A 23,711-nucleotide genomic window follows, 5' to 3' on the forward strand; every position below is an offset into this window, starting at 1 on the left:
GCTGATGCTCACATAGGCCTTGTGTATTTTTATGGAGCACATATTGAAGAGCACTCCTTCCCAGATGGCTGCAGTGTTTTCACTGAAGAGCTGGCAGCCATATCTCGTGCTTTTGATCACATCTGCTCATGCCCTGGTGAGTCATTCCTCCTTTGTACTGACTCCTACCCTTGCCATCCTTTGGTAGCGTCCATTCAGGAGTCCATCTGTGCCCTGGAACAGTCTTGTCATTCAGTGGGGTTTTTGTGTGGACCCCAGAGGACGTTGGAATCCCAGGCAACAAACTTGGCAACAGGCTGGCCAACAGGCTAAGCGGAAACAGCTTCTGGAGATGGACATCTCTGCAACTGACCTGTGTTCAGTCTTACGCCACAAGGTTTTTCGGCTTAAGGAGACTGAATGGCAAAATAGTAAAATAGTACGCACAACATACTGCATGTCATTAAGGAGACTAAGAATGCATGGAAGTCTTCCATGTGGTCTTCTCGCAGGGAATCAGTTGTCTTCTGCTGGCTCTGCATTGGCCATATGAGGCTAACACATGGCTACCTCCTCCATCACGAGGACCTGCCTTTGTGTCACTGTGCCTCACAAATGACTGTTGTCCACCTCTTGCTGAACTGTCCCCTTTTAGCCACTCTGTGGCAGAATTTTAACTTTCCCAGCACCCTACCTTTGATGTTGGGAGACAATGCCTCAACAACTACTTTAGTTTTATGTTTTATTCATAAGGGTGGGTTTTATGATTTGATCTAAAGTTTAGCACTTGTCCTTTGTCTCTCTGTATCCTCCACCCTAGTGCTTTTAGGGTGGAGGTTTTAATGTGTTTTGAAGTGTCTGGCTTCTCCTTTCTATTCCCATGGTTGGCCAGCCATTCTTGTCTGAGTTTGTCCATTTTGGTGTTTGTTGCCCTTCTGTCATTCTTGTGGTTTTCTTTCTTCCAGCTGTGTTTTGTATGTCTTGATTATTTTACTCCAACCCTTGTGAACTTACTTTAATCTGAATGAGGGACAAATGACCCAGCAGTTTGATCCCTCCCCCTCTTTTAAACCGACTAACTTTTCAGTACCTGGCAGGTTGTCATTGAACTTGACAACCAGTCCTTCTCCAGTGTACACTTGCACACACATCTTTTTACAAGATCAATGTGCTTTTCAAAATCACGGTGTTAAAGGTCACATGATGGATGATGGATGATTATGAACAGTACAGTTAGTTAAATTTACACATCATCCATGGCACTCAAACCAAATAAAAACACCTTCAGTACTCCCAGCATCACATTTGCTATGGGCACGAAGACTCAAGGCCTTATCAGAATAATATGATGATCTGCCAAAATCTTTATTTACTATCTCACCAATATGATGTTTGATAAGCAACCAGCACTAGCAATAGCACTACCACCACTTCTTGAAACAGTAACACTTATTAACAATACTGAAGTTAAAATTACAGCCTACAAATACACATGGACCATTGAGGATGGAAGTAGAGGCAACTCCCTTCAATTTATTCTTTGCAGCACCTACTCCATTGCCACTTTTTGTGGGCACTTGCACATGCGTGTGTAGTTTTGGCCATACAGATATTTGCATCTCTTCATGGCTGCCGACTATCAATACAGTTCTGTCACCGACATCATTGAAGCACCCTGCTGGCTTGTTATCCTTACCTGTTCTCCCTTTTTACATTAAGGCTCCCAACGGGTCTGGGACACTTTACCATTTCATTTAAACTTTTCTTAATCTAAGATCTTATTTCTTTTCCCGTTAGATTTAATATGCATTGAATAAAATGATTTTCTGGCCACATTTAAATTTCATATTAGGGTGCTGGCAGAGGATGCTAAAAGTAATGTTTGCCCACACCTTATAGCCTTTAAGGTGCTTCCATCACATTATATGGGCATGAAGACACTGTCAGAATATCAGGTGACTAGTGACACAGACTCGAACCGTATTTCCCTTGTCTTAAATCGGGCTGTTCACACTGTTCCTTGGGGAACATGCACTGTGGAGTGCTCATTAGCTTGCTTGTGGATAGATGCAGCTAATGCAGGCTACATTCCAGGTAGCTGTATTGCATATGTTCTGCGAATGAATAATCACTTGGTCACCCCTGCATACAAGCCCTAATTTCTCTTGTCGTTGGCAGCAGTAGAACTGTTCTGCATTCAGTTGCAAATAAGTTCTCTAAATTTTCTCAACAGTGTTTAACAAAAAGAATATAACCCCCCCCCCCCTCTGCAAATTCCCATTTGAATTCACAAGGCATTTCCATAACTGCGTGTTGATTGAACCTACTTTCCTACAGCTGAATTTACATTCTCATTCAATTTCATTCCATTTCACATCACTTCAAAGTTTAAAGCCTAGACATTTAATACAAGTTATTGTGTCAAACTGCACACCACTGATACTATATTCAGACATTACAAAACTGTTTTCCAATTCATCTGTACTAACATAGATATTTTTTTTCTACATTGGAGTAGTCTATCATTTAAATCATCAAATAGAAATTGTCACCCTTATCCTTCTACAGTCACTGTCCTGATACCCTTGTCTCCAGTGAACTCACAATCCATGACAATATACTGGGTTTGTTAATTAAGAAACCTTTGAGCCACTCAAATAATGTATTCTTCATGCTCAGACCTTTGTTAAATCTGTAGTGGGGCACTGTGTCAAATGCTTTCTGGAAATGTAGGAAAATGGAAATATCCCATGGCCCTAAAGCTGTTTCTTCCATTGGTCATCAACACATCTTTTTCTTCTGTTATTGAGTACCAAGGTGCTGAAATCATCCATACCAATGGCTTGAGACACCAAAAGGAGGACATATGTTTTTACATGTCTTTCAATGGCCAGCAACTACATTACTGCCAGAGACCTGTAGTGTCTTCACAGATGATCTGGTATCTATTGCCAGAGTCCTCTTTCAAGAAGAAGAAGAAGAACTGTGACCAATTCAATATCAAGAAACTTGATGAGCAGTCTAGGCTACTAGTTGATGCCACCCTCACCACCAGATATCGTCCACTATCTGTGATCGGTTAGTTACTAAGTTCTCTTTCACTGGAGCCACAGCCAGATACTGGGAGTCCCTGGGAATGAGATGGCTGATCACTAACAAGAAAAGTGATGCAAAACCAACTGTGGCATTGTGGATACCAAGTAACTTGTGAACACATCTGAGACAGAGGGTCTATCACAGCCTGAACAGGGAATGGTGGCATACCCCTCCCTCTAACACTGTGTCATCAGAGACCACCACTGTGTACCATTCCTCATTTGGTTCATCTGAGGGTCTCCACAATTACTGTGGACTTTCTTTCTTTTCCAGGCTGCATTCCCTCTCCCCCTGTCCTTGTTCCTTCCCCTCTCTGTGTACTTGCTTAAGATAGCCTGACTATCCTCCTGGTTTCTGCTCTTATGGTTTTGTTCCTCTATTTTTCTTCACCTTTCCTTGTTGACATTTGTGGTCCCTGTTTTGGGTTTGACCTCCCCTTCTAAATTTTATCTCTGTTCTGTGAGCCAACTAGGAAAGAATGCACCTTACTTAGTGGCTTCGAGCTGTGCCTCTTCCATCTTTTCCTTGATGCTGTTGTCTGTTAATGCTACATAGCCAGCATGGTAACCAGTCCATGTGGTGGGATCGTTATGTACCCTTTTGGTAGAGCCAATGACAACACAGGGATCACAATCCTAATACCTGAGCTGCTGTGTATGCCTAGATGTGGTTGCTTGTCATTCTGGAGCACTGAAACTGCTGGTGACAGATGCTGTGCTGGATGACCCTTGCTGGGGCTTGGTGGTACCCATGGGCAGAACCCCCAATTAGATGTGGTGGTATCAGGGAGGACACTCTGCATATGAAATGCATTAAGCTCCAAACAAAAACAGGCTGTTCTTCTATGGCCATCTCTTTAGTTGTGAATGGATCTTTTAATGCTGCTTCTTATGGCCCTGTGGCCTTCCCTTCCCTGTCTACACCCTGGGAGGGGAGTCAGGCACGCCATCTTGGAGTGAAACCCTTTCCTCATGATCTGGCTTGCACCAGATTGGACAGGGACACCACCACCACCACCACCACCACCACCACCACCACCACCACCACCACCAAGGTGGTGTTATTCATAGAAACCATCAAAGAAAAGTTTGAAATAGAGAATCTGAATAATATGTGGTAGAGTTCACTGTTGAGCAAAACTACTTCTGCTGTCCAATCTGCAGCACTTCACATCTGTGACCATCTTGGAGACATCTGTGTCCATTACATCTCGCCAGTATTTGAACATAGTTCCTCATCCTGCAAAGTGATGAGGAACTGGAGCTGATCTGGAATGGTGGTGTGTTGATTTTGATTGGCTTGTTCAGAAAGTCTGTAAGGGCAGTTGTGTTTTAATACTGGCATCTGTATATATCTGACACTTCAGGGGGATGCCCTCATGCAGAAGGTAAAGACTATAGTTTATCATTGTGACATAAAGCAGTATGTCCCTCCAACCATGAGGTTTTTACAATTTTTGCATTTTGGGCACAAGTCTTCCTGCTATGCAGTGGACCCTCTGCACTGCAAATGTGGACACAAATGCCATGAGGAAAGGCCCTGTGTTATGTCACCCATGTGTCTTATAAGAAGGAAAAGAAGGTACTAGAAGAGAGATCTTCTGATAGTTTATCGTACACTGAGGCTTGTCAGAAATGACAGTCTTCACCCTATGTCTGTCTAACTTTTCCTCTGTTACATCATTCCTCCCTCCTCCTTATTCCAATCCCACTTCCCTCTACCTGCAGTACCACGCCCTGCCCTCTGGGTGCTGATCCCCCTACCCACCTGGCGAAGTGTACCCCTTCTTTGGCATCTCCCAGGACCCCCCCCCTCCCCACCCCCACCACCACTCCCCCACTCCATGACTCCCAGACCAGCAGCCTGCTGCCACAAGTTGGCAGCAGGACCCACAGTCTATGCACCCCAAAGTTGCCTGCTCCCTCTATTCCAAATCTCATTGAGTGTGTGAGGAGAACAAGAAATCCCAGGACGAGACCCCTCCTGTGCCCCTGGAGATGCTGATGCCCTCCTCACAACCTGAATCTGACTTCTTTATACACGTCACTCCATCCTTGTTGGTGATGGATAGTGACCTGGTGGTATGACCATCATCAGCCCATTCAGCTCTGATTTGGATTCCTGTTCTGTACTTACTCAATGGAGCTGTAATGGATACTACTATCACCTTATGGAGTTGCAGTCCCATATTTCCTTTTACTTCATGGATTGTCTTTCTCCAGTAATCTCATTTTAATTATGCTCACTCACCGATACTTCATGGCTTCTGTGCCTTGTCAGAACCAGGTCAGCCCTTTGAGGGCTTCAGTGGTGTTCGCACGTTGGTCCATATAGGTGTTGTTAGTATATGGATCCTCCTTCATACCAGATTGGAAGCAGCTGCTGTCTGGGTCCACTTGGACCTTGTGGTCAGTTTGCAGTCTCTGCAACCCTCTTGACAGGCCACATCTATCCACTGGTCTAACTGCCCTCCATCAGCAGCTCTCCACTCCCTTCCTCCTCCTTCAGGATTTTGATGTCCATCACCCATTGAGGAACAGTGCTTTGTTGTCTAGTTGTGGACTTTTGTGGACCTCAACCTGTGCCTTTTTAATGATGGTTCCCTACTCATTTTAGTGCTATTTAAGACACTTTCTCCACCAGTGATCTTTCACTCACTCTCCCTCCCAATCTCCCTTAATTACTCACCACATGATGACCTCTGTGGCAGTGACCACTCCCTGTTGATCCTCTGTCCCTTTCCACCTCCTGATGATCATGTTGTCCTCGTGGGCTTTCCATTACACTAATTGACCTCTGGATACCTCCAGGTTGTGTTTGACCCTCTGTCAGGATGTATTGATAAAGTTGTCCATGTCATTCCTGATAAGATTATTCACACCACTGGCATTCCTGTGCCGCACTCAAAAGGCCCCTTCCACTGCCTGCCAGTCCTGTGGTGGATCACTGCCATTGCCATATACAATCACCATCAAGCCGTAAAGTGCCTGAAACAGCACTCATCCTCCACCAGTTTGAAAGGGCCGTTGCACCAAAGCCCATCACTTCCTCGGACAGATCTAGCGGATGTGTTGGGAATGCTTTCTCCTACCTAGGTTCCTCTGTCCATTCATTATGGATCTGGGCTACACTCCCCACTCACATTGCCAGCGACCATTTTCCATCCCAGGCCTTACACTTCTGGGCAACCTTTGAACAGATCCACTGGTTCTCACAGAACATCCTGCTACCCATTTTGCAATGGCATCAGCCTGCTATCTTGCTGCAATCCTTCAGAAACAGTGAGCTAAAGCTTCCCACTTAAATTTTACTCCTTATCAGGTAGAATGCTACAGTGAACCTTTTAGTGAATAAATGGGTCCTTCTTCTGACACTCCTCTTCCAATGATTCAGCCCTTGGCTCCAATTTCATTTGTAACCAATTGCTTTAACAATTAAGTACTCCACAATGATATCTCCTCCAGGTTTTTAAACACATTTGGCTCCAGGGTGTTTTCTGGTCTCAATGGCAGGACAATGTGTGGTTCCTGCCTTAAGCCCAGTGAGGATAAGTCATCTCTTGATAGTTACTGGCAGATCTGACAAACACAACCTGCAGGTTATTTAAAGACAGTGGCTCATCAGCTCTGTTGGGTCCTCAAATCCTGGGACATTTGATCTCCTTACCAGTGCAGCTTTTGGGATGGATGACTCAACACAGCTTGGTGCCACTATGTCTTTCTTACACTCCATGAGTGGGGCCTTAGGGGCCCCCTCCTGAATTTTATTCCCCAGTTCCTGTCTCACCAGTTGTTCAGAATTTGGTTTGACAACATTCTCAGCTCTATGGACCCAGAAGAATGGCATTCCATAGGGTTCTGTATTAAGTGGACCTCTTTTTCTCATTACTATTAATGAACTTGTGGCCTCTGTTGGGCCATTTATAATCCCTGCCCTGTATGTGGTTGATTTCTGTATTTGGGCTAGTTCCAGACTTGGTGGCTTCTGTGGTGCAACATGACCAGGGTGCCAATTGGCACACATCCATGTGGACTCGGTTTTCAGTTCTCCAACTACATTCTGTGTGGTGTTTGTCACTGTACTACATTCGATCCTGATGCAGAGCTCTACCTCTACCTCAACACTCAATGCCTGATAGTGGTCCCTCAGTCCATTACTTCAGTCTTTTTTCTGACAAGCAGCTTACTTGGTTGCCCCATATCCACCTCCCAAAAAAGTGGCTTTTTCCATAAATTCAGTGGCCTATGCTTCCTTGCCCACACTTCTTGCTGTGCAGACCATTATCCTATTCTCCACTTTCATCAGGCCTTAGTTCTGGGCTATGGTTGTCAAGTTAAGGCTCAGATGCCTCTTCCACATTGCTCCTCTTGGACCCAGTCTAAAATCATGGTATCTGTTTGGGCACTGGTGCCTTTTACTCCAGACTTCTGATTGATCAATGGTTCCAGCTCCTGGTTTCCTGTGCCACTATTATTTGCTCTTTCTGCTAATACCACCTGTTCTATTCTTTCCCTGACTTCAGAAAATTACCCATCTGCTGCCCCCCCTCCCCTCCCTTCCCCCCAATCCCCCCATGGGTTAGTTTGCAGGGAGGGCACCTCCTCACTTCTCTCCACTGTGATTTCCATATTTCCTCTTTATCCTGTTCCCCACTTGCTCTCCTGAACATCCCCTCCCTTGGTTAGTTCCTCAGCAATGTATTTAGATGAATCTCTTCTGGGGTCAGCAAGATTCCATCATGTCAATGGTGTTAAGTTGTTCATTCTGCTCGCTTACAGAGAATTTTGGGATGCTTGTGTTTTGTACACCAATGGCCACCAGTCATGAGACATGCCTTTATTTCTTCTGTTTGCACAAAACACCATCTCTTGCTGCCACGTGTGGGATGTTTACCACAGAACTAATGGCCATTTACCAAGTTCTTTGTTTTATTAAATGGTCCTCCCTCACCAACATTTGTCATATATGGACTTAGTGGCCTACAGGCTACTGCCTAGTGTTTTTTCACCACTTAGTTTCTGCCATCCACAACCGTGCTGCTTGTTTGGTTGATTTTGCATTCCTGGCCATGTGGATATCTTGGGCAATGAGCTTGGTCAGTGGTCGTCTGTCACCACCACCACTAGCACCACACCTCTGGGGATAGATTTCCAGCTTCACATGGTATCAATCTGTGTCTCCCGGTGGGAATGTATCGGCCTCTGCCATCTGCGTATTGGCCTTACCAGGTTGACCCATGGTATGCCTTTGAGCTGCCTCCTTCCCCTTTGTAGTTACCAGGGCCCCTTATGATGATCCATATTTTGCTGGACTTGCCCTGCCTTTTGGCCCTTTGCACTAAATATGCCCTCTCATTCCCCTTGTCCCAAGTGTTAGCAGATGACCATCACATGGTTACATCTGTCCTTGGTTTTCTTTGTGAGAGTGGTTTGGTCACCCAGATGGAAGTACCTGAATTTCCTTCCAGAATTGTAGTCTCATGGTTAGCATTGGTGTTTTTTGGGAGACTTTCAGCCATGCCTCCATACAGTATGGGCTGATGACAGTGCCCCATCGCATGAGGTGCCTCCTGCTCTAAGCCCCCACCCCCCAGTTCTTTACTTTTCCTTCCACACTGACATTCCTTCTGCCTCTTTGATGACGGGACTGTGCTGTTGGTGCTGTTCCTCCCATAGTTTGTCACCTTGGATCGTGCTGCTGACGACCTCGCTGATTGGTCTCCCTCCCCTCTCCTCAACCACATTTGGAAACTCATCTGACCCATGGCTTTATCCAATCTGATCTGCATTCCTCTTGATAAAATTGTCATGTTCTGCTGACAGTGTCATGAATACTAGGGGAATACTCTACTTAAAGCACTCGGACAACACAGGAGTTTGAGGATTCAGGGGTTTGAGGATTCCTTATCCCTGATGCTGCCTTAAGACACATGTATATTTGAACAGGTTTAATGCTTTATAAAATAAGTGAGTTTTTTTCTAGACTTCAGTGTTCTGATCATACATTATTGGGGCTGGGGCAGTTGTGGAAGTGATGCTTCCCACCACATGCTGAGCCTAGTGGGTCCTTGACTTCATACTGCCTGCAGACCTAGCATTCTTCTTTTATCTTGTTGTTTCATCATCATAATCATCTGTTCATTTTTGAGATTGTTTTAGTGACTTATCATTTTACTTAAATTTACTTCCTCTCCATCAGTTTAAATGGACTTTATTTGTTACTTCACTCTTTCATCCCTGTATCAGTTGACTGGTATTTGAGAAAGGGGATGTCTCTGGGTCACCGAAGTTGATCCCTGAGAGAACCCCATCTGCACCATGACCTACAAGTTGACTCGACACTACACTACTTTACATCTCGTACAATTATTCTAACACTAAGCATACCCCCAAAATATCTGATTCTACCATTACTACACATTGTGGCAATATAAGCAGATGGCCTTTACTGCTAGCTGGAACACTACGCTTTCAAACTTGGTTTGGGACTGAGGAACTGATGACCTCATAGTTTTCTCCATTAACCTCCATAAAACTACACATACAACCATGTCACAGCATTTTACAATGAACACTGCAGTATTCTCATATCTAACAGAAATTTTCAGTCACTTAATTCAGATAATCAGGCAACTCACAAGAGTGTTTAGAGAGATCATCAGTTTCTTGTTTTATTGTATGGTAACTTGATAAGCGTCCTTTCCGAGAGTAAATAACTTCATATGTTAGCAGGATTTTTTTCCCCATCCGTAATGAGTGAGATACTGACAGAAACAGTTGTAGGTCTGTTAAGAACTTAGTCCAGTAAGACTGAGTTTGGACCCTTGACGATTATGCTTGCCATCAGTAATTATTTTTATGACTGTTTTTAAATGCCAATCAAACATTTTACCAGTGCTTTACAATAAAGCAGGGTAAATTTTTGTGCTGAGCTCTGATTGGCCTCTGTAAGGTCTTGTTCAGCTTTCTTTGTGAACAAATCAGTCTGGCAGGAACTGAAAACTCAGGATGAGGAAATGGACCATCAAATACACTACATTAAATTACAGGCCTTGCATACTCCAGCATCAGACCTAACTGTCAAGAAATCAAGTGCTAAAAGAGGGAAAGTTCACTCAACGGCAGTAACTGAAAATGTATTTCATAGTACTGAAATATTGTACAAACCTTCTAACACCTCCCTCAAGCTAAATTTGTAATCCGTTAAGTCAAGGTGTTTTTCCTCAATGATTAAAATCTTCAGAACAACTTACAGAAATTATCTGTAAAAATGTTCCTCTAATTACAGGTCCATGTCTCTCCTTAAAGAGTAATTCTTCTTGAAAAATACCAATAGCTTATAGCATGATGTTAAAGCACTATTCTGACAAAACCCTTGTAATTTTTTCTGAGTTTGGTTTCTGTTAAGGACACTGTTTTGGGGAAAAAGACTCAAAATGTTATGTTGATATAAATTTTCCATACACCCTGTCTGCCTTATAAACATTTTTCCAACATTCTCCCTGTAATTTCTCTAGAAATAATGTGACAAAAGGACCTAGTGACACAAGCTGGTGCTTGGGGCACCAAGCTGAAAGCGATGTGAAAGGCATTACAATTAGTAGAATGCACTTGCAGTGCCAGGTTGAGAAAGGTTAAAGGGGTGCCAAAGTGTAACATTTTATGCTGTATCAAAATTATTAGTGAAAACTGATATGGGTGAAAGTGTAAGATGGGAAAGAGGAGGGGTGGTGCAAAATAAGTCAGTTGTGTGGAAAAATGTTCTCTAAACAGCCCTGGTCATTGCGTAAGGTTCTGCAATAAAGTATTTTCTTCTTCGATATGTATCTAACTAATCATTACAGTTTAAAATTTGACAGTTATGTTGAGATAAATAGATTATTGGTTTTACATCTGTATCATTGTAGCAATTTCTTAGGTTTATTTGTCAGCACTGGATGGGAGAGGTGTTGCTTACTAATTCCACTGCCCTCATAGACTTCATATCACTTGTTTGTGATAGAGGTAATGTCCTCTACTCCATAATTTTCACCACTGATCAAGCTTTAAAATGGGCTACCACCAGTATGTACACTGGATCACAGATGATGGAAGAAAAGAGTTTTTCTGAATGAGTTCTGGTTTCAACTTCTTGACAGCTCAGAAAAAACACAACTGAAGTGGTTTTCTCTCTCTCTCTCTCTCTCTCTCTCTCTCTCTCTCTCTCTCTCTCTCTCTCTCTCTCTCTGTGTGTGTGTGTGTGTGTGTGTGTGTGTGTGTGTGTGTGTGTGTGTGTGTGTGTAGACAGTATCTCTCTAGGTCGAGACAAAAGCTTCAGCTCTCTGCAAATGTAATAAAGGCAGGATAGTCCAGAAATAACATGGTTGTTGCTTGTGTCTCCTTATGTGGGTGCACTAAGTGACTGATTCCTCTTCCAACAATCATGCTTGATCACATGTGGCTTATCTTACTGACAAATTACTTACACGGGAAACAATGCAACTTGTGGAGTGGTCATGGTCAGCTGTTTGCATTCTGAATCCATAGGGCATAGAGATCATCCTGAGTAAAGAAAAGTTGCTGCTTTGTCTTTCTCTGCAGATCCTTACTGCACTGAGAGTGTCCTCACAATAGCAACTGCATGCCTTCTCTGTAGAGGCCATAGACACCACACTTAACTTCATGTTTTAAATTTTTCAAAATTTGGATATAAGATCTTTACCAAGAACTTTTAGTATTGCGTTTTTCCATGTTTGAGCTAGTGATTTCTCCTTTCGTCCCCCTTCTCTCAATTTATTAAATAGTGTTCTACTCATTTATGAACAACAGGATATTAAGATTGTTAACCAACTTTCCAGCTTTGGAAATTAGTTAAACTGTATAAACTACATTACCTGTTAAATCACACACACTGAATAATGATTTTAACTGTTAATATTTTTCCTCCTTCTCCACCTATCCTTTATCACATGAAGATAAATGATTACAGCTCTTCTGTCTCAAACCCTTCACATCTGATTTGATTTATTGACCCATATTTATCTACAGCTGTACAATGTGCAAGAGTTATTTGAATTTTTATGTTGATATTAATATGTTTATGCATAATTATACCTTTGTATATAACACGCACATTAATATATCAATTAATAATGAACACTTAAGTGTTGTTACACTATATACAGAGAGATAAAATACAATTGTTCTTCTGTATTAGACTACATTGGGTTAACATCGGAAAATTTATTTTTGTAGATATTCATTTACAGTGTAAAAGCTATGATCAAACAAGACAGACTTAAATTTAGATTATTTTTTTAAAACAATGGTCTGTATGATTTGGATTATCTGCCCCTTCCATTATTCTTACAACTCTTTGAATTTTGAATGGTTTGATGCATCTCCAGAAATTCCTCAGAACATAATCCCATACCAGAGTAAATTGTATGACTGCACAGTATACACACTCAAGAGTGTTGCAGCTGGTACAATTTTTTAATGCACGCAACACAAAACAAGTAGTAATTATTTTTTTGTTCATTTGCTCAATATGTGCTTTCCATTTAAAGTTGTCTTGAAGACGAAGTCCAAGAAATTTGGTACAGGCTGTTTTGATAATTGTCTGCACAAATTGGATGATAGATTTTTTTGTTTGCTGTGTGCGTATCCATAGCTACAGTTTTCCAGTATTTATTATTAAGTCCCCCCATGAACTGTGGAGCTTGCCGTTGGTGGGGAGGCTTGCATGCCTCAGTGATACAGATAGCCGTACCGTAGTTGCAACCACAACAGAGGGGTGTCTGTTGAGAGGCCAGACAAACGTGTGGTTCCTGAAGAGGGGCAGCAGCCTTTTCAGTAGTCGGAGGGGCAACAGTCTGGATGATTGACTGATCTGGCCTAGTAACACTAACCAAAATGGCCTTGCTGTGCTGGTACTGCGAACGGCTGAAAGCAATGGGAAACTACAGCTGTAATTTTTCCTGAGGGCATGCAGCTTTACTATATGGTTAAATGATGATGGCTTCCTCTTGGGTAAAATATTCTGGTGGTAAAATAGTCTCCCATTTGGATCTCCGGGCGGGGACTACTCAGGAGGACGATATCAGGAGAAAGAAAACTGGCGTTCTGCGGATCGGAGTGTGGATTGTCAGATCCCTTAATCAGGCAGGTAGGTTAGAAAATTTAAAAAGTGAAATGGGTAGGTTAAAGTTACATGTAGTGGGAATTAGTGAAGTTTGATGGCAGGAGAAAAGACTTGTGGTCAGGTGAATACAGTGTTATAAATACAAAATCGAATAGAGGTAATGCAGTAGTAGTGTCAATAATGAATAGGAAAATAGGAATGTGGATAAGCTACTACAAACAGCCTAGTGAACGCATTATTGTGGCAAAGATAGATACGAAGCCCATGCCTACCACAGTAGTGCAAGTTTATATGCCAACTAGCTCCGCAAATGAAGAAGAGACAAAGAGATTGATGAAATGTATGATGAGATAAAATAAATTCTTCAGATACTGAAGAGAGATGAAAATTTCATAGTTGCAGGTGACTGGAACTCAATAGTAGGAAAAGGAAGAGAAGGAAACGTAGTAGGTGGATATGGAATGGGGCTAAGGAATGAAAGAGGGAGCCGCCTGGTAGAATTTTGCACAGAGCATAACTTATCATAGCTAACGGTTTAAGAATCATGAAAGAAGGTTGTATACATGGAAGAACCCTGGAGATACTAAAAGGTATCAGATAGATTATATAATGGTAAGACAGATTCAGGAACCAAGTTTTAAACTGTAAGACATTTCCAGGGGCAGATGTGGACTCTGACCACAATCTATTGGTTATGAACTGTAGATTAAAACTGAAGAAACTGCAAAAAGGTGGGAATTTAAGGAGATGGGACGTGGATAAACTGTAAGAACCAGAGGTTGTAGAAAGCTTCAGGGAGAGCATTAGGGAACAATTGACAAAAATGGGGGAAAGAAATACAGTAGAAGAAGAATGGGTAGCTTTGAGAGATGAAACAGTGAAGGCAGCAGAGGATCAAGTAGGTAAAAGATGAGGGCTAATAGAAACCCTTGGGTAACAGAAGGGATATTGTATTTAATTGATGAAAGGAGAAAATATAAAAATGCAATGGAGCAGGCAAAAAGGAATACAAATGTCTCAAACATGAGATCAACAGGAAGTGCAAAATGGCTAAGCAGGGATGGCTAGAGGACAAATGTAAGGATGTAGAGGTTCATATCACTAGGGGTAAGACAGATACTGCCTACAGGAAAATTGGAGATCTTTGGAGAAAAGAGAACCACTTGCATGAGTATAAAGAGCTCAGATGGAAACCCAGTTCTAAGCAAAGAAGGGAAAGCCAAAAGGTGGAAGGAGTATATAGAGGGTCTATACAAGGGCTATGTTCTTCAGGACAATATTATAGAAATGGAAGAGAATGTAGATGAAGATGAAATGGGAGATAGGATACTGTGTGAAGAGTTTAACAGATCACTGAAAGCCCTAAGTCAAAACAAGGCCTTGGGAGTAGACAACATTCCATTAGAACTACTGACAGCCTTGGGAGAGCCAGCCCTAACAAAACTCTACCATCTAGTGAGCAAGATGTACGAGACAGGCAAAATACCCTCAGACTTCAAGAAGAATATAATAATCCCAATTCCAAAGAAAGCAGGTGTTGGCAGATGTGAAAATTACTTAATAAGCCACAGCTGCAAAATACTAACACGAATTCTTTACAGACGAATGGAAAAACTGGTAGAAGCCGAACTCGGGGAAGATCAGTTTGGATTCCATAGAAATGTTGGAACACGTGAGGCAGTACTGACCCTATGACTAATCTTAGAAAATAGATTAAGGAAAGGCAGACCTCCGTAAATCTTTTGACAATGTTGACTGGAATACTCTTTCAAATTCTGAAATGGCAGGGGTAAAATACAGGGAGCGAAAGGCTATTTACAATTTGTACAGAAACCAGATGGCAGTTAGTCGAGGGGAATGAAAGGGAAGTAGTGGTTGGGAAGGGAGTGAGACAGGGTTGTTGCCTATCCCTGATGTTATTTAGTCTGTATATTGAGCAAGCAGTAAAGGAAACAAAAGAAAAATTTGGAGTAGTAACTAAAATCCATGGAGAGGAAATAAAAATTTTGAGGTTCGCCAATGACATTGTAATTCTGTCAGACAGCAAAGGACCTGGAAGAGCAGCTGAACGGAATGGACAGTGTCTTGAAAGGAGGATATAAGATGAACATCAACAGAAGCAAAACGAGGATAATGGAATGTAGTTGAATTAAATTGGGTGATGCTGCGGGAATTAGATTAGGAAATGAGATGCTTAAAGTAGTAAATGAGTTTTGCTATTTGGGGAGCAAAATAACTGATGATGGTCGAAGTAGAGAGGATATAAAATGCAGACTGGCAATGGCAAGGAAAGCGTTTCTGAAAAAGAGAAATTTGTTAACATCGAGTATAGATTTAAGTGTCAGGAAGCCGTTTCTGAAAGTATTTGTATGGAGTGTAGCCATGTATGGAAGTGAAACGTGGGTGATAAACAGTTTAGACAAGAAGAGAATAGCAGCTTTCGAAATGTGGTGCTACAGAAGAATGCTGAAGATTAGATGGGTAGATCACATAACTAATGAGGAGGTATTGAATAGGATTGGGGAGAAGAGAAGTTTGTGGCACAAGTTGACTAGAAGAAGGGATCGGTTGGTAGGACATGTTCTGAGACATCAAGGGATCACAAATTTAGTATTGGAAGTCAGCGTGGAAGGAAAAAATCGTAGAGGGAGACCAAGAGATGAACACACTAAACAGATTCAGAAGGATGTAGGTTGCAGTAGGTACTGGGAGATAAAGAAGCTTGTGTAGGATAGAGTAGCATGGGGAGCTGCATCAAACCAGTCTCTGTACTGAAGACCATCACCACAACATTATTAAGTCATTGTTATCAACTTAACATGTTAGCCTGTCAGTGGCTTCTCTTATCTTTTTATAATGGTTTCTTCTGAGTTTCCTGTAACTAGAATGTTTGTATCATCAGCAAATTGAAATATTTTACTGCTGTCATTACTTACGTTTAGGTCATTTACATAGGGTAAGAACAAAACAGGGTGCATTACCGATTCTTGATGCACACCATATTTACATCAGTAGCTTGGAATTATATTTCCCAATGACATGATCCTTCTCGTGATCTATTTCCACATATTGTCCCCTGTTCTTAAAATAAGACCTGAACCAGTTGTTAGATGTTAATCTGATGACAAGATTTTTCTAGCTCGTATAGCAATTTATCATGATTTATGGTGTCATCTAAAAAAATGCAAAATGTTGTAGTGGAGGACATATTTGGGAAAACATTACACGCTACATTTTGAGCAAGATTTCACCAGTCTAAACAATATTTTTTGGGCATGTATCCAGGATAGGATTATTTCTTGTTGAGACATTTTGACTGAGAACTTTACAGCAGTCTTCATGGTGAGTCACTCGCAGAATTTAAACCATTTTACAAAATATTGTGGAGTAAACATGCATGAGCTAGAGAATTCCAACAGATGTGCTCATATTTATTTCACAGTATTTTGTAAAAGTGTTTAAATTCCACCAATGACTCACCTTGTAGATGGCTGTAAGGTTATCAGCCAGAATATCTGAACAAGAGATAATACTATCCTGGCTCCATGCCCAAAAGATGAAGAAAAATTCTATCCACTGGAAAAACCTCATAAAACACTTTTTATTTATTAGGTCTGCACATTATTGAGTCTAATCTATTGCTTTACAGATTTATTCTTTGTGTAGAAGTGACAATCCTGCTACATAAGTATAAATTTCATTTCAGAAGAGAATAACAATTTTATATTATTCTCAATATACCTCTCACATCTCTGAAATTGTAGCAGAAGATAAATAACTTAAAAATAAATGAGGGGGTATCCCTTCTTGCAAGAACATTTTTCTGTTTTAATAACAAAATATGCATGGGGATTAAACGAAATAAAAAGTTTTTCAGGAAGGCACACTTCTTAATTCATTTATTCTTTTATGCAACCTCATAAACAGAGCTTAAATTCCTAGTTACTTGGTTTGTCTTTCTCATATTGTGACACAGAAATATGTAAATGTTTTAAATTTTACTTTTTTTGTAATTATACCCTAAATACATGTTTCGTTATTAATTTCATATACCTTTCATGATCTTTTAGTTATCTGCTCAGATCTGTAAAATCTGTTGAATTTATTATGCTATACTTAGAACCAATGATAGTTAATTTGCATGCTGTTTGTACTAATTAGTTCTTACTAATGATCTTGCAATTGAACTGCTCCAGTATGAGGTATATCCAGTAGTGCAGTGAACGTAAGTGGTGCCTTGGCCATGGCACTTTTTTTGCCTCTGCCCCCTCCGCTACCCTGCATCGGTGCCAGTTGTGTGACACAACACTTTTTTGGCGCCCCTTTCCTCCAAAAGCACACTCTACGACAATGACTTTTCCAGAATATCTTGTTTATCTTGGAGACTGTTTTGCGCCTATCTGCAGGTGGTGTGCAGGGCATGATCATCACCCTGTCTCTTCCCCCCCTCTTCCTTGCTGAGCCACTGGCTGTCATATTTAGCTGTCTGCCAATATGCCTCAACAAAAGCAGTTTTCCACTAGAGCACTGCAGCTTACATGCTAGATAACCCTCAGTCTCCATGGTCTTTGGTGATAGCAGAGGGGAAACAGCAGGTTTGGCCTAGACCAGCAGCCGCCTCCTTGTTTCACAGAGCTTTAACTGACATAACAGCTGACAGCTGTCATGGCAATGTTATGGCACATGGAAAATGTCAATTAACAAGTAATTTTAATGAGCTATCATTAATGTGATGTCAGATGTTTTATATGCAATGTAAATAACTAAAACAGATAACTAGTATTTTAGATAAAAATTTTGGGGTTAAAACTAATAATTGGTAATACATAAACAATTAGTATATGGTTAATAAATACAGTTTGTGGAATATGCAGTACTTTCAAAGAACAAACTAGGTGAGTGATATTGGTTAACCTTGAATTTTGTGCCTATAAAGTCAGTGTTTGCTGTATCAATTAAAAATAATTCTGTGTTTTTTTCTGCATCTGAAACTAAGAGAAGCAACTTTTTCAGGCTGAGTTGCTGAGTGGAAAAAATGATCCAGAACTACTGTTGAGTTTAGAGGGATTTGTAAAATCTGTACCATCATCAGTGATTTCCAGTCTTGAGATTGGAGGTCTAAAGCAGGAAATGCTGTTTAATTTAATAACTAATATTGTCACTGCAGCTCATGCTCAGGATGTGACTGATCTTCCTGTGTCAACTCGGATGCAAATTTTGACAGTACTACAGAAAATAAGACCTTACTTGGGTAAGTAGCACCATTCACTGAGATGTAATCAGCAGAACTTGTATACTGGTTTAAACATCTTTCTAGTAACTAAACAAAGTATTTGATTCTTAGCTGAGAGAAGCATTCTGGAAAGCATATATAAGAGTGGAAATCCAGGTCATTTTTTCACATTTATATCACCAAAGGAATTATTGGAGATACAAAAGAAGCTGAGAGGCACCCTATCAGATGTTTCTTTTGAACACTTTGCACAGGACTTCAGTGGACTGCCACAAAATACAGTAAGTTTTGTGATAAATTAGCTTTATTCTAGATTCATTCATTGATCTTAAAATTTAAGTGATCATGCATCAGCTTTCAGTTCTCCTGGGGAGTATCAGATCTAAGATATTAGAGAGAAATGATTCTTGGACATTGAATTCATTAACTGAATTAAATCAGCTGATCCTTGGAATGACCTGCAATGATGTTGCTGTTATTGATACTCTTGATATACTTCAGGTGCTTCAACTGTACAACAGATATGTCAGACTTGCAAGAATGGTAAGTTCTCGAAAAGTAAGGAGTCCTTGGAGTGCTGTAATAGTTTTGTAAAGTATAAACACAAAAAATGTGCTAAAACTATTCTATGTTGCATCAGTAGCTACTCCCCATTTTTAATGTTCCCAACTGTGATTAATAATGTTCCCAACTGTGATTAATAATGTTCCCAACTGTGATTAATAATGTTCCCAACTGTGATTAATAATGTTCCCAACTGTGATTAATAATGTTCCCAACTGTGATTAATAATGTTCCCAACTGTGATTAATAATGTTCCCAACTGTGATTAATAATGTTCCCAACTGTGATTAATAATGTTCCCAACTGTGATTAATAATGTTCCCAACTGTGATTAATAATGTTCCCAACTGTGATTAATAATGTTCCCAACTGTGATTAATAATGTTCCCAACTGTGATTAATAATGTTCCCAACTGTGATTAATAATGTTCCCAACTGTGATTAATAATGTTCCCAACTGTGATTAATAATGTTCCCAACTGTGATTAATAATGTTCCCAACTGTGATTAATAATGTTCCCAACTGCGATTAATGTTCGAACTTAAATAATTTTATCTATTAGTCTAACATTGTTAAGAGCATTGTAGTAACAAATTTGTTCTTTTCTACAAGGTGAAATTGCCTGGATTAGGATCTATTCACATGTCTCAAATTCTAGAGATTTTTTGTTTGCAGACAATGCTGTTACTAAGTTCTGTTAATTATCAGAAATACTATTATGCATTTTTGTTATTTCAGTAACAGAGATGGTGTGTGTGATTATTTCTCCATTACATCATTAGTACAATCTGTGTTAAATATGAAAAATGATGTCAGTAGTAAGTCTGAGATTTAAGACTCTGCTTTGCATCTGCTACTGGGATTGATTATGTAGCTTTACTATGGAGTTGCAAATAATGGAAACAAAGTGAATCAGTGAACTGAGGAGTAACACTTGTCTTTCAGATGAAGTTATAAGTGGTGCTTTAAGAGTTAATTAGGCTGCTAAAGAATAAATTTCTTGTAATTGCAAAAGTGTGTACATTATTCCCAAGGACTGATATAAAGTAAGTAAAAACAAATTGAGAAATTTACAGTAAGTACATTTGAAATTTGTGTGATGACACTAGTTCCCCAAATTAGTTAAAATAGGAATTGTTAGTCCTTAAGCAGCTTCAAAGTACGATTTGATGTTACGTAGATGTCAAAAATGGGTCTGTAGGCCAGATGCTACAACTTTGATGCTGGATATAAAACAGGTAAAAGGTACTGATAAGTTACACTTCGCCTAATTCTAGTGAACATGAGGATCTTGTGCAATGTTTCTGATAAGAGATATTGTACTCATAACAAGAGGAGCAAGAAATAGCCTTACTAGCAACACAAATGGAACATAATTTAAAGCATTAAAATATTCTGAGTGGAATAGGAACAGCCGAAGCACACATTTTTTCAGTGCTGTGACTATCCCAATGTTAACACTGTTGTACAAACATTGAGTAGGCTGCTGTTGTCTGCATCAAAGTTTCATTTGTTGTACATGATGCTGAAAAGAGGTAGGGACTTAGTAACTATTGCCTGTTGCTGTGCAGGATGTAAAAAAAAAAGTGCCTGAACAACAAATATTTCACTAAGCAGTCATGTATTAGAAATGCATATTGAGCACTAAACATGTCAGTACACCAGTATTACACCAAAACTGATTTGAGGTGCCTAATGTTGTGATATCCTGACATTAGCATTGATACAGTATGCAGCATGTAGTACTGTAGAGCCTGCTTGGTGGTTACAGTACATAAAATGCAGTTCCACAGATGGAGAGAACTGGTGCAAAACTTCAATCTGAACAATAAAAAACTGAGACATTGTATACTAATTTGTTCTGTTACATCCAGTGACCTCGTGGATACTCATTACTCAATATGCTTTTCAGAAAGTTTGGTGGCTTAACAAAATACATGTTGTCTCACTCATATGTCAGTTTTCCAATAAAATCATTGAACATCTTATGCAGAAAGAGCAAGGACATACTGTGCTTCTTGATAGGTGATTCAGGTGAACCACTCTTCCGCTTCTTGATAGATGATTCAGGTGAACCAATCTTCCACATCTACCATGATAACTGAAAACTGATTGGTGATTATTAAAAGTTAGAGGGGCACTCATCTTCTTAAATGTTAAAGAAAAGAACTGTTAAGTTGTGAATACATAGATGTTCTGTGTTCATAGGATACATAAAGTGGTTATAAGCAGACATCACACAGAAGCTGATACAAAAATTAGACGCTACCATGTAATGGTTTCACTACTTTTGAGTGTGTTGAACAAGCTGTTTTGTCAATATCAGAACCTAATGCTAATGCCTTCAGTTAGCTGCTAAAGATTAAATTTATTGTAAGTTCAAAAGTGTGTGCATTATTCCCAAGGATGTTTTAATTTGAGGAATCTGTGGCTGTTAATTTGTGGGAATTAGTGTAATTTCCTAAGTTTCTAATAGGAGAAAAATACTGAGGTGTAAATTCAAGGGCTCTTTTGATGCTGTGTCAGATATCCCTGAGCTTGGAGAAGTAAATCAGCTCAGTGTGGCATGGACTTAGTCACTAGAAATCCCCTGAAGATATATTGAGCTATGCTGCCTCTGTAGCCATCCATAACTGTGAAAGTGCTGTAAATGCTGTTGCTCTTGGTCACTAAGTGAAATCTGTTAACCACTGTTATCCATGGTGAGAGATAATGCCTGAAATTTAGTATTCTCAGCACACTCTTGAGACTGTGAGTGCCAGAATATTGAATACGCTGTGTCTCGACGCTGTGTAGTGGTAAAAATTCTACAGTCCAAATGTAGAATTCAAAGGTCATGCCCACTCATTCCTTTATTTTCTAAATCCCACTTCATATACTAAAGTCCACCAACCTGATTTTTGTAGTCTTTCTCCATCACCTCTTCAGTTGCCTGTCAGTCTATAGTCATGGAGTTGAAAATCTTAGTAAATGACGCTTTCCCATAACTTATCATCCTCAGGCTTCTGTTTTACAATATTCAGATTTTCAACTTCGTAAGATTTAGTGGACAAATCAGGTGGGTACTAACAAACAAAAGGATCCAGTGGCAGAATACATGACTTACTAAAACATAATGCAACAATCAGTGGTAGCTCTAACAAGTTGCTAAACAAAATATTTAGGTGTTGTATAAGTCACTGTTCATATTTACACCATACATTGCAAAACTGCTGCTGTCTTTCAGATAAAAATGCACTGCAATAATTCACTTGATCCAGTCCTTAATGAAAGTCAGTCCACTCAATGATAGCTCATTCCAGTGACAATCATGTTACTCACTTCCTACCAACGCCAACACAATTTGGTCAAAATATCCATTAACACGAGCTGCAGAAATTGCTTCAATGTCTTCAGGTACTGCCATTGCTTTCACGGTCATCAGTACAAGCATTTTTGCTAATGAAATGCACTGTTATGTGACAAATGTGAAAGTAAAATTTTTTAAGTCCTAACGCCGGCATTACTAAATGTGTGGAAGTGTCACCATATACCAGCATAAACATTTAAACACTGTTACCCCCTGTGGGTCCGGGGGCTGGAATAGGCCCGAGGTATTTCTGCCTGTTGTACGATTTGACTAAAATGAGTTTCACATGTTTCAGCCTTGATGTGATGGTCCCCTGTAGGGTTTGACCTCAATTCTTCAAAATTTTCCCGAAGAGAGAGCCAATTGAGGAAGGGCGCCTTACAAGGTGCATCGTGTCCATCGTGCATTGAGATCTTTAGCCCACATCCTCGTCATCGCATTGCAGTCCTGCCCATTCTCCATCTCTTGGGTGAGGACACCTTCCTGGGTGCATTTCCTACCATGCACTATGCAGTGTCAATTTCTGTGTCGACAATGACCATCGACTTCTTTGCAACTTATATCCACCATGGTAGCCAGTCTTGTTGTGGGGCCACCATGTACCCTGTTGTATGTAGTCCCCTGACCATGCAGGGAAAGCTCTTCTGATGTCTGCACTGTTAACTCCCCACATATGCCAAGGGGTAGATGGCCATCCTCCTGGGGCATCGGGACTCCCGGCAATTGACATCCTGCCAGGTGGACTTTGCTGCAGCTGGGTGGTGCCTGTTAGGAGGGCCTCTGGGCGGAGTGGGTGGCATTACGGCAGATGTCATGCGATGAAGTGTAGTCCATCATCTCTTGCTGGCGGTGAAACACCAGCAGTCTTGAAGTGATGATGAGCTCAAGTCAACGCACAGAAGTAAGACCCCAAATCGTTTCCCTCCCTGGCCACACCAATGGAGGAACATCAGACTAAGGATGGCAGTGGATCTTATTCACCCAAGTACCTTGTATGTTACAGAGCTGATGGGGAATCTTTCATGATGAAGCCTCAGTTTTTTGTTGACCATTTAGAGGATAAGTTCGGGGAGGTGGAGGGCTTGTCCAAAATGAGATCTGCGTCAGTCTTGATCAAAACAGCATCCTCTGCCCCGTCATGGGAGTTACTTGCTTGTGACAAGCTGGGGAATATTTATGTAACTATCACACCCCATAAGAGCTTACATATGGTCCAGGGTATCATGTTTCAGAGAGACCTTCTTTTGCAGTCTGACGATGAGCTGCATGCCAATTTAGAGTGGCAAGGTGTACATTTTGTCTGGAATGTCCACCGGGATCCGAAGGATAATCAGGTTGCCACCGGTGCCTTCATCTTGGCCTTTGAG

The 23,711-nt window shown here is 40.7% G+C and overlaps 1 protein-coding gene across 1 annotated transcript in view; it reads right to left on the minus strand.

The window, feature by feature from the left end:
* Positions 1–22,401, minus strand: part of LOC126233811 (trichohyalin-like) — a 37,467-nt gene extending 15,066 nt beyond the window's left edge. The window contains exon 1 of the mRNA XM_049942886.1: positions 22,324–22,401. Within this exon, the coding sequence (XP_049798843.1) occupies positions 22,324–22,401 (78 nt within the window). The remainder of the gene's footprint in view (positions 1–22,323) is intronic.
* Between the last annotated feature and the right edge of the window lie 1,310 nt (positions 22,402–23,711).

Source organism: Schistocerca nitens, chromosome 1, assembly GCF_023898315.1.
Source record: "Schistocerca nitens isolate TAMUIC-IGC-003100 chromosome 1, iqSchNite1.1, whole genome shotgun sequence".
In the NCBI taxonomy this organism is placed as follows: domain Eukaryota; kingdom Metazoa; phylum Arthropoda; class Insecta; order Orthoptera; family Acrididae; genus Schistocerca; species Schistocerca nitens.